The 11392-nt window shown below is 51.6% G+C and overlaps 1 protein-coding gene across 2 annotated transcripts; it reads left to right on the top strand.

Moving 5' to 3' along the window:
- Positions 1–1550: 1550 nt before the first annotated feature.
- RBP4 (retinol binding protein 4) lies at positions 1551–10217 on the top strand. 2 transcript variants are annotated; one of them, XM_044236632.1, is made up of 6 exons: positions 1551–1648; positions 2455–2582; positions 2698–2834; positions 2967–3073; positions 8112–8324; positions 9934–10217. In XM_044236632.1, exons 2-6 carry the CDS (start codon positions 2472–2474, stop codon positions 9969–9971), a joined length of 606 nt encoding a protein of 201 aa, XP_044092567.1. In that variant the 5' UTR covers positions 1551–1648; positions 2455–2471; the 3' UTR covers positions 9972–10217. The 2 variants fall into 2 exon arrangements, with proteins under 2 accessions (XP_044092567.1, XP_044092568.1); XM_044236633.1 differs by lacking the exon at positions 1551–1648 and adding an exon at positions 2309–2328.
- Positions 10218–11392: the final 1175 nt, after the last annotated feature.

Genomic DNA, 11392 nt, shown 5'->3' with positions numbered 1-11392 from the left:
AGGATCAAGACCTGAGCTGAAGGCAGATACTTAACCAACTGAGCCACCCAGGCACCCCCTGAGAAATTATATTTTAGAAACAACGACCTCTGACCAAATCTTCTTAAATGAATATTATATGAAGTTTAACTTAACGTGATTAATTTCAGTAAAACAAATTAAGTCCGTATCTATTAGTTGAGCATCTAATAAGTGCAAGTCAAGGTAAATCTCATGGAAAAGTTGGGAGGAGGGGCAGATAACAAGATGAATGAATCTCAGTCTGTTCATGAAGTATGGCAGAAAATGAACCTTTGTGTATATTATATACAATTACACTTACATCCATTAAGATGTCATTTAAAACAAAATCTCATCATTAGAAAAAGAAAAATGTTTGCGATAAGAATATTTGTTTTGTTTTCTGATTAAACAGTTTCACTGCAGGAAAATTTGGAAAGTACAAAAAGTATGAATTGAATGTCCTTAATTCTATTGCATGGAGATTCTGTTTATATTGTACATATACAAGCACATGAAAAAATATTTTATGAGGACAAATTTCAAAGCACTGAAGCCAAAAACATCAGTTGACCTGTACTCACCTATTTGTAATCATGAAGAAATTCAAGAGAGAATGCCAAAATAAACTGTTTTTCTTTGCTGGCATCTAGGACACCAAGGTTCACGATTTATCATTAAAAGAGAGAAGGAGGAGCAGTTACAGCCCCTCTTACACATCTAACACGTAAATGAAAAAACATGTTGCAAAAACAATCAATACAACAATGCACTGAAATTCCCTCTATTCCGTCAACATTTCTGTAGCATGTGCAAAGGCCACCTGAATATGTTCTAGAAGAAACAGATGAAAGGGAGGGGGCTATTGGGAGAATTTCCTGGCAGTCATAACTGTCCAAAGGCAATCAGGCTCTCCCTCCATCACTGAGTGTGTTGGAGGAGAAGCTGGAAGACCTTCTGGACTGTGGGATGTGGGGGAGGGGATCCAAGCACTGGACCGGAGAAAGATGCCCCACGGTCCCTTCCCACAGAGAGCACACCCACGTGACCATGGTGTATCCCCACGTGTTGTCCCTAGGGAGGTATTTGGGATTATACATCCTGGGATAAAACTGGCCTAAGGAGTCAGCTGGTTGGCCAGAAACGGGGCAGGAAGGAGTTAAATGCGCCATCCTTGGCATTCCGGGGAACCCCTAACCACTCAACTGAGAAGCAGGAACGGAGGGGAAGGTGGTAAGTGGAAGCAGAGAACCAGGCAGGTAGATGTCCAAAGAGTTAGAGGAAGGCGCCTGTTTCTCTGCTAGACTACCGTCTGTCATTCAGCCAAAAGCTGCACCTTGTGACTTTTTGGATCCATTAGAGGACCTGCAATCCTGACACTCAGTAAATTGTGCCATCAAGCAGGCAAAATAACCCCTCGCATAGTTTTGACTCAATTGACCGTTGCCTACAGAATTTTGTTCACTTCGCCGCTTTGTCCGCTCCTCAGGCGAACTCACCTTAGCTGTTTTGAAAACAAAACAAACTCCACTAGGGCCTTGCAAACCATAAACAATTGGTCAGGGCGCTTGCAAGTGGTTTGAGCGAAGTGCCACACAGCAAGGAGGCGACCACCGAGGCTGCTAAAGCATTTCCTGCCCTGACCCAGGTGCGCTTCTGGAGAATATTTAACAGGGAAGGTTTCAATGCTTCTAAAGATGTTGAAACTAAAGAAAAATATTGACCCAGAAGGCACCACAACTCTCCTGAAAGAGTAAAATGCATCCTTTATGAAATGAAAAACGACTTGGCCGAAATATTCCCGACCCCCTGCACGACCGGCGCTCAGAGGGCAGGGAGGCGACTGGCAGGGCCGGGGCGCGGGCGCTAAGGCACCCGGCGGCATCACCGGGCCCGACTCTCTGGGAGGCCGCGGTGCGCGCGCCAGGTCGACTCGCGCCTCCCGCCAGAGCCGCCGGGGGCCCCCGAGGCCACCCGAGGCCGCAGCTGGCGGCCGCTGGCACGGGTACCCGGCGACCAGGCCAGGGCTTGTTCCCGCGGCTCGGCGCCGTGGGGAGCTGGGCTCGGCCGAGGCCACCCCGCGCGGCCCCTGCACCGCCCTCGGCGGCCCTGGAGGTGCGGCTCGCGCCCAAGGGGACCCTCCCCGCGCCCGGGCGGCAGTGAGTCAGGGCGCGTTATGCAAGTGCTGGCCGGCCGACCCGGCGCCTCCCCTCGGTCTTTCACCCCGGCCGTTACGAAAGCGCGACCCCCTCCCGCCCCGGCTATAAAGCGGCCCGGCGGCCCCCGGCGGCGCCCTTGCTTCCCTGGCTCCACGCGCAGCTCCGGGCGGTGAGCGGCGGCCAGAGGGCCGGGGGCCGGGGTCGGGGCCGTGCCGGGGTCCGGGTCCGGGGTGGGGGCGCGGGCGGACAGGGTCGGGGGCCGCGGCCAGGCGCTCATGGCGCGCGGTCCCCGCAGGAAGGACTCCGGGCACGATGGCGTGGGTGTGGGCTCTCGTGCTGCTGGCGGTGCTGGGCAGCGCCCGGGCGGAGCGCGACTGCCGGGTGAGCAGCTTCCGAGTCAAGGAGAACTTCGACAAGGCTCGCGTAGGTATCGGCCGGGCGGCCCGGTGGCCGCGGTCCCCGGTCCCCCGCGTTCTCCCTTCCCGGCGGCCGGGCGTGCATGCCGTGCCTCCAAACCCTGCGCTCACCTCTTTCGCAGTTTGCGGGGACCTGGTACGCCATGGCCAAGAAGGACCCCGAGGGCCTCTTTCTGCAGGACAACATCGTCGCCCAGTTCTCCGTGGATGAGAATGGCCAGATGAGCGCCACGGCCAAGGGCCGAGTCCGTCTTTTGAAGTCAGAGCCCCCCTCTCCCCCAACCCCCGGCTGAGCACGAAACCCGGACTGGGGAGCGAGGGAGCCTTCAGGGTGGGGTGGAGGGAGGAAGCCCTTTGCAGGCCCGGCTTAGGATCTCCTTGGCTTTTGCAGTAACTGGGACGTGTGCGCAGACATGGTGGGCACCTTCACAGACACAGAGGACCCTGCTAAGTTCAAGATGAAGTATTGGGGCGTGGCGTCCTTTCTCCAGAAAGGAAGTGAGTAGTCCGTTCAATGGAACCGTCTCTGGGGATGAGGGTCATACCTGACCAAATTGCTGGGATTCTTCTCCAGTGGCAGCTTGGAAAAAAATGGTCTGTACGTGGCAGGAACCCTCAGCAGGGCCTGAGGTCAGGGAGGTGAGAGACTGGGACTAGTGAGGCCCTCCCCTCCCGGCCCACCTTTCAACTTCAGCTCCAAACACCTGGCCCACACTCAGAAGGAATTTTGGGCTTGTCAGTGACCTCCTTCTGCCCTTTTCATGTCCAGCCACTGTGCGAAGGTGTGTCTTCATGCTCAGATGTCGCACCTCCCCAAGACCCATCCCACATCACCCCTCTGCCTGGTTTTGTATTTCCTCCATTTCATTGGATTGAATCCCTGGGACAGCTTGATTACTCCGGGATCCCCAGCAGAGGCTGGGAGACCCTCATTCAAGGATGTAGGGAGCATTCTGCATAGGTTTGGCCCTGGGTCAAACCTGGGTGCCCTACCTGCAGATGCTGAGATACTGAGCCAGGTATAGCGTTCTGGGTGATACTGACCTCTTCCCTTCTTCTAAGCACTGAAACTCAGATGGGGAACAGGGTGTTGAAGATGCTCAGAAAGGCATCCTATAATTTGGGCTGATCCTAAGAACCCTTTCTACATTCATTCCATTTCTCTTAAGTTTCAAATCTGGAATCTCTTTGGTACCTAGAGAATAAGGTAGGCCAGGGGGGACATATCATGGGATCTTAGAGATAGAGAGTTAACCCTACAAAGGGGCTTCAATATACAGAGGAGTAAACTGAGACCAAGAGAAAGTAGTGATCTGCCCATGGTCATACAAGTTTGTGGGAGCCAGTGTCAAAAGCCAGGGGTTCCGACACCCAGGTAAGAAGTAAAAATTGTTTCAAATAATGTAGCAAAACTTGCTAGAATTATGCGTTTAGTGTGTGAAAGGTACACTTTTCTGATAATGAACTAAAAAAATCAATACTGGGGATACAAGAGTATTTACTTTTAGTCAATGTAAACCCATAATTCTCTTGCATTTTTAAGATGCACTCCTGAGAGGACTAGAGTTCCGTGGGTAGTGCATTTGGGAAGGTGGGAAGTTGTCCCAATGAGGGGGTGAAGTTTGCCTGTTTTCTCCTCCTCTTCCTACCAAACCAGATTGGAACTTTACCAGAGGTAAGAGCATGGATGCTCTGGTAGATGGAGATTCAATCCAGGATTTCATTTGGAGGAAAAAAAAAAAACCCCGAACTATTGAAATCTGGAAAGTGATGGCTGCAGATATTCAGTGGGGCGACTACAACAGGGAAGGCTCAGAACTTAATTCCTCGCGAGGTCCCCTTTCAGAAAGCAGCAGGGCTGTGCGTGGCCGAGCACGCGGGTCTCAAGTCAGACAGCCCGAGTGCAGGTCCTAACTCCACCCGCCACCTGTGAGAACTCGGATGTTCTTTGTCCTCTCTGTGCCTCAGTCTCCCCCTCTGCAGAGGAGGTGATCGTCGTGCCTGCCTCATGTTGCTGCCTTAGGTGGATGCAGTGAGGTAACCTGTAGAGAGTCAGAGTGGGGTCTGAGACATATTTCCTCTGTAAGTGTATAGTATCCGGGCTTTGGGTAAAAATCACATTTTATCTTCTGGGCACAGGATGAGAAGTCCCACAGACACCGGGCGTTTAAGCCTCTCATTTTCCAAATGAAGAAACTGAGGTCTCTATTAGCCAAGTGACTGGCCCAGGGCCACGTGGCTACTTAGTGGCCCTGTGTGACATCTCTTTGCCCAAGGCATGAGAAAGGGCATGGGCTGTCCCTCTGTTTTCTAAGTAGCCCACAAAGTGTATGATTTGATGCTTCAAACTTTCTGTGTTTTCCATGCTTTGGGGGGGTGTGTGTGGAGCTTCTACAAACTCCTGCTTTCTCTCCTTGCGCCGATTTTTTTCTTCCTTGACCTTGGTCTGGCATTAAACCCTGACTTGGTTCGGAGGGCCTGAGGCCTCAGAGAGTGGCCTGCATTGCCGGTCTCTCACCTTCTACATGTGCTGCCTTTCACCAAACAGGTGTGTTTAAAATGAGGTACGCTTTAGCCGAGAAAATAACTTGGGCACAAATGCTCCCTTAATCTAAATCCCTAAGTCATATCATTTGAAAATTAAGTGTAATAGATTTCCGCAGTGGAATATTAAATTTCAGTGTCGGCAGACTCAGACCTGGCTTGCTGCCCCAGCCTGGGGCACGTTCTGTACTGGCCTCCTTCTGCCCCTGCTCTACCAGCAGCAAGCAGGACGTCTCGGGGGTTATGGAGTGCCGCCGTCAACCGGTCTTGGTTGAACACAGGTTTCATCACTGACTAGCCTCTCTGAACTTTGACTTCCTGATGTGTGGAATGGAGAAAGAGAATAGCCCCTGTTTCCTAAGATTGTTGGGAGGACACCTTAAGGTAATGCATGAAAAACGCTTAGGTTGATGCATAATAAGTGTTCAGAAAATATCAGCTTTGATCATCATTGTTTTGGGCCTCTCCTGAAAGACCTGGACAAAGACCGTCCTTTGTTTTCTGGATAAAGCCTGTCCCTCTGCTGGTAAAGAGACCTTTGCAGGCTAAATAACATGGGCCTGCTTGCCTACCGCAGTTTCTCGAAGCCGGGGTCCCTGGACCACCTACTTCTAGATAGTTCAGCTGGTTGCTTGTGAAAAGTGTAGATTTGTGAGCCCAAACCCAGACTTACTGAAGCGGAAAGTCTTGGGGGTAGAGCCCCAGAGTCTGTAGGTTTCCTGTGGTCCTTAGGAATGCTCCTTCTGCACAATGAAGCTTAAGAAGCTGCTCTAGATAATTCAATCCAAAGAATCTGGGGTTGGGAGGACCAAGTTCATTCTTTCCCGGGGCTCTCAGGCAGCTCATCTCCCATCCCAGGAGAGAGAGTCTAGTAAAGATCGTTAAGATTTGATTTCTTCGTTGTCTTTGAACTATTTAGCCAAAAAGAGCCTGGAGATAAACCAAACCAAACTTTGGCCTTTCTTTTAAAGGGAAGAACAGTAGTCCTTGTTCTTAAAACCAAGCATTAAAAGTTACTTAGTTCTTAGGTCAGAATTCACTCCTGGCAACAATCTTGGAAAAAGGAAATTAAGCTGCCCATTGGCTGAGCTAATAGCTGCCTCCATCATGAATCGGGTAACATTTCAAAGAAGAGTGCATGTGTGTCTGAGGGGCAGGCTGCTGGGGCGCCCCCGGCCGACGCATTGAGCCCCACCACCAAGAAAGAAATGACTTCATTTGCTGAGGAGGAAGATGGCTCAGAGGCTCAGGAGCCTGTGAGGGGGATCTGTGGTTAGGGTGAGGCCCGCAGGCGGCCCCATGGCTTCTGTTCCTGGCCCATCCGATGAATAACAGAGCGGTCGTGTGTCAGGGCACCTCCCCCCCCCGCAGCTCTGGCCCTGACACTCTCCTGTGGGAAAGCCTGGGAGGTATAGTGGTAGCTCATTCTTCCTCCTGGGGAGCCTGGAGGGAGCCAAATGGGGGGGCTCCAGGACCAACTCCTGGGCAGCTGTCCCGCAGGTCTGAGTTCGGGCCCAGCCCCTCCTCGGCTGGCACTCCAGGGGTTCTCAGAGCCAAGAAGTGACTTAAGGTGGGCAAGAGAGGCTTCCCTTATGGTCTTGGATGCTGGGGGACCCAGGTCCCTCTGCATTCCTCCCACGTGGAACCAACATAGAGCAGAGACCATCTCCTGCCTCATGGCCTGGGTGTGAGACAGAAGCATAGAGACATTTGTTTCTTTTGTCTTGTCCCCTCTTGCCCCAACTTACCTACTGCCTGGAGACAGTGTAATGGAGACTTTAGGCATGTGGGCTCCGGTTCTGTCCTGCTCTTTGTGCTCTTGAGTAACTTACTTACTTTCTCTGTGCCTCGGTTTCCCCACCGGTAAAAGAGAAATAACAGCGCGCACTTCTGGGTAGGTGTGAGGGATAATTGAGAAAACACGGAATCTGTCTACACGGTGACAGATACATAACTAAGAGCTCAGAAAGTCCCCGCCGTGGTTCTGTGTCAATGAGAACGTTAAATTAAGTAGAGATGTGCCACTTTTCACCACGTCTCAGGTGTCTGGATACACTTGAGCATTGCTGCTTCTCCAGCGTACGTTCTTATTAACGCTCTTTCTCATCCTGCCTTTGCTGATGCTTATACCACCTCTGCGTACACTTCTTCCCGTCTCACAGCCACATCTAGCTGTGACCTCAGGAATGAATGGAACCTGAATTCTTCGGGGGCTCAGCTCTGCCTCTACCTGGGGAGATCCGAAAAGTACAAGCTCTGAGAAAGACCGAGGTGTCGGAGGGCGGGCCTCTTGTACCCTCGACACAAAAACCACTCTCTTTTGCCAGCGCAGAGAAGGGAGGGAGGTCACCAAGCAGAATTGGGCTGGAGCAGGGTAGCTGTGAAGCATCCTCCTGCGGATGGAGGGGCAGGAGGGCAGCGAGACAGAAGCTGGCAGCCATCAGACGTCAGCCACAAAAGCTGACATGTTGTTGGAGACTAGATGGGGAAGACGGGAGTAGGAAGGTCTGTTTTATCGTTTCAGTGGGCTCACATTCTCAGTTGTTCTTTGGACAGATATAGAATATTTATGGTCAGGGTTAGAGATGATGATTTTTTAAAAAATTTATTTATTTGACAGATCACAGGTAGGCAGAGAGGCAGACAGAGGAGGAAGCAGGCTCCTCACTGAGCAGAGCGCCTGATGCAGGGCTCAATCCCAGGACCGTGGGATCATGACCCGAGCTGAAGGCAGAGGCTTAACCCACTAAGCCACCTAGGTGCCCCAGAGATGATCATTTAAGTGAACGAGCCGCCCCACCCTCCTGACCCCAGGGTTCTTTTCTATGTCCTCCCAATTTGGTAAAAGCCTTCAGAATTCTCTGTAGCCTCCTGCGTCCTAAAGAAATGAAACCAGTTTCAGAAAGGCACTGGTTTCTCGAGGTGGGGTATTCCCCTGGCCCCTGAGCCTGCCCGGGGAGAGGCACTGGATCTGTGGCTTTCTGGCTTTCAGACGATGACCACTGGATCGTGGACACGGACTACGACACCTACGCCGTGCAGTACTCCTGCCGCCTCCTGAACCTGGACGGCACCTGTGCTGACAGCTACTCCTTCGTGTTTTCCCGCGACCCCAACGGCCTTCCCCCACAAGTGCAGAAGATCGTGCGGCAGAGGCAGGAGGAGCTCTGCCTGGCCAGACAGTATAGGCTGATCGTCCACAACGGTGAGTGGGCGGTGGGGAGCAGGGTGCGGCTGACTTTTCCTGTGGGGTCAGCGGCAGTGCATTTGGGCCTGCATGCAGGAGAAAACAGGGAGTCTGAGAAGCCCCATGGGACCTAGCTTGCTCCTTCTTTTAAAATTTTCTAAGGTTTTATTTATTTGAGAGTGAGAGAGAGAGAGCATGAGCGGGGGCGGGGGGGTGGCAAGGTAGAGGAAGAAGCAGACTTCCTGCTGATCAGGGAGCCCGATGTGGGACTCGATCCCAGGACCCCAGGATCATGACCTGAGCCGAAGGCAGACGCTTAACTGACTGAGCCACCCAGGGGTCCCATCTTGGTCCTTCTTGACCAGATTTTTCATCGTACTGTTTCAGAAAGAGTGGGGGGAAAGCCGGGCACTTTTAATGAGGTAAAGCTGCGGAAGAGAGGCGCTTCCTTTTTTTCTGCTCCTCTAGCCCTGACCTGTGGCCACTTGATATTATCCCTGACTCCGCTGCCCCCAAAACCCATTTGACTGAATTCACATTGTCCAGAGATTCGGTGATGCCAGTGAAGGGCCGGGCAGCTAACGTGGCCTTTGGCTTTGTAAAAAGTGAAAGAGAGACATCACCATAGCGAAGTTCAAAATAGAACCATTTCAACAAATGCTCTTTTTTCTCACACGGAACTAAATTACTGTGAAATTGCCTCACTGGACTTCCTCACTTACATTTTTTGAGATTCCCTGGAACAATCATTGAATCTTTTTATAGATGTTACCTTTGTCAGATCTTGATTTAAAAACCAATAACGTTCTGGAGGAAAGTGCGCAGTCTGTTTTGAAACGGCACTCCCTCACTCCCACAGGAAACCGAGTTTCAAAGTCCAAATAGGTACTGCTAAAATGCAGAAAAAGAGCAAAACTGAACTTTTCTGTTGGTCATCTAACTAGCTGGCCCACACGACACACAACAGATAGGAACCCAAAACAAAAACATTAAAAAAAGCAAGCTTTTGATGCTTCATCCTGGGCGCAGCCTAAATGTAGGGCGGGGGAAGGATCTCACCACAGCCAGGCCCCACGCCTTGCCATTTACCTGCATTACCACCCCCCAGCCCTCAGAGCACCTTGGGACGTACTCTCATCATCCACATTCTACTGATGAGAAAAAATAGGCAAAGATAGCTCACACAGCTGCCCAAGGTCTCCCACAGGCAGCTGAGCTGGATGCACACCAAGGTTGTTCTGTGACCCGAAGCCCTCTGTGGCACGGCCTGGTGACACCAGACATGGTGAACATTCCATAAAGCCACCCACACAGCTGCTGAGGCCAGGCTGATTTGGCCCCCAATTCCCGAAATAGGAGGACGTGTCCCTGATCCTTCGACATACAGTGAGGCAAGTTTAAGACAAGGCAAAGGCAGATTTTCAGAGAGCAGATCCTATGCTCTCCACCCCTCTCTAGCCCCCAGAGAGTTCAGGAAGAGCCTGGAGGGTGCCACTGAATCACAGCCACCTCTAGCTGTGACCTTACAATGAACAATTTGAACACAGCCAAGCCCTAAGGCCATCGCTGTGTATACTGAACACGGGGGCCGGCTTTCTGTCCTCAATGACTGTCTTCTCTATTTCAGGTTACTGTGACAGCAAAGCAGAACACAACATTTTGTAGCAACATGGAGTTTCATTCGAGAAGTTCCCATTAATTCACGCCACCCTCAACTTGGTCTTACCTTAGGAGTTTAGCTTGCCCTGCTGTGCTCTCTTCCCCTCTACAAACACGGAACCTCAGCACGCCTAATAGTATACATGGGGATAAGTGAATCTGCACTCAAATGACTGTCTTTCCTGGAATTTTCTAAGGAATTGTTTAAGGCTTCGGATTCCAGACTTTGATTTATTAAAATATAGTCACCCATTTCCTGTGATCCTGGGTTTTTATTTGTGCTGAGTCTGTGTCCTATAGATGGTTGGATGGGGTGTACTTTTTATAGACTAGGAAGTCTCTCCCTGCTCTTTATGATTTTTGGCCTGTTCTGGTGCCCAGTCTCCATTATTAATGACTGTGGCTTCTCCTGACTTCCCAAAAAGGGACTTCCCCATTAACCGAGGAAGGCCTTAACTACAAGCCTGGCCAAGACACTGGAGGCCAAAAGAGGAGGTGAGTGTCGAGTAGGCCAGGCCAGTGAGCTCAAGGCCTCAGTTTACCCTAGGTCCATGAGGAAGGTGGGATGGTGGCTCGCCTCCAGCCCTTCATGGTCTCTAGCACTTAATTCACTTCTTAGTTCAGGTGTGGCCAAAATGTTGAGGTAGAGGTAGCTGGGCGCTTCCCTGGAGGAAGGAGATGGGGCCCTGGAAACCAGATCCAGGGGAAGATCATGGTGCCTCCCGCTGGAGTGCAGGAAAGAGGCCAGCTGGGGATAGAAGCAGCGGGGCCGGGGGGATCACCAGTGTCCACACCATCGGTGGCACCATGAATTCAGTATGTCACCGCATGCAGAGCCATTTGCCCTCATTCCTCGGGAACCCCTGGGAGCCTCGGGGTTTTATCTGGAAAAGGCATCAAGGTTTTGGTACCAGTCTTGGTTTTAAGTCAAAATCCAGCTCAGAGACATATTAGCTGTGTGATTTGGAGCTGCTTATGTGGCTTCTCTGAGCCTCACTCTTGTGGAATATGGGGAAACGGTACCTGCCTGATGGGGTGTGGTGAGGGTTCGGTGCGAGCACTGAGCGGCCGTGCAACCCCGGCAATGAGGCCAGTCTGACAGCTAGGAAAGGTGTCGGGAAGCAGGGCAGGGCGCGTGCGCGGAAAGATCGCTGCAGGCAAGCTGGCATATCAAAGAGCCAAGGGCACTCTGGGTCCCCCCGCTTCGATGTGCTTTGTTCTCCCAGCAGCAAAGCGGGGAGATAGGCATCTGGATATGGGAACGCTCTGCCCGCTGTTCACACTGGACAACAGGGTCTCTGGGCCAGACTCTCCAGCCTCGGTTTGACGATCCCAGACGCCTATTAACATAGCCACACCCCACTTCACAAAACAACTTTAATGCACCAAGATGAACAAAAAAAATCTGTCTTCTTTTTCTCAAGCTT

This window comes from Neovison vison, chromosome 2, assembly GCF_020171115.1.
Source record: "Neovison vison isolate M4711 chromosome 2, ASM_NN_V1, whole genome shotgun sequence".
NCBI lineage: Eukaryota > Metazoa > Chordata > Mammalia > Carnivora > Mustelidae > Neogale > Neogale vison.
The sequence above is the reverse complement of the archived record's forward strand: the minus strand, read 5'-3'. Positions and strand labels throughout refer to the sequence as shown.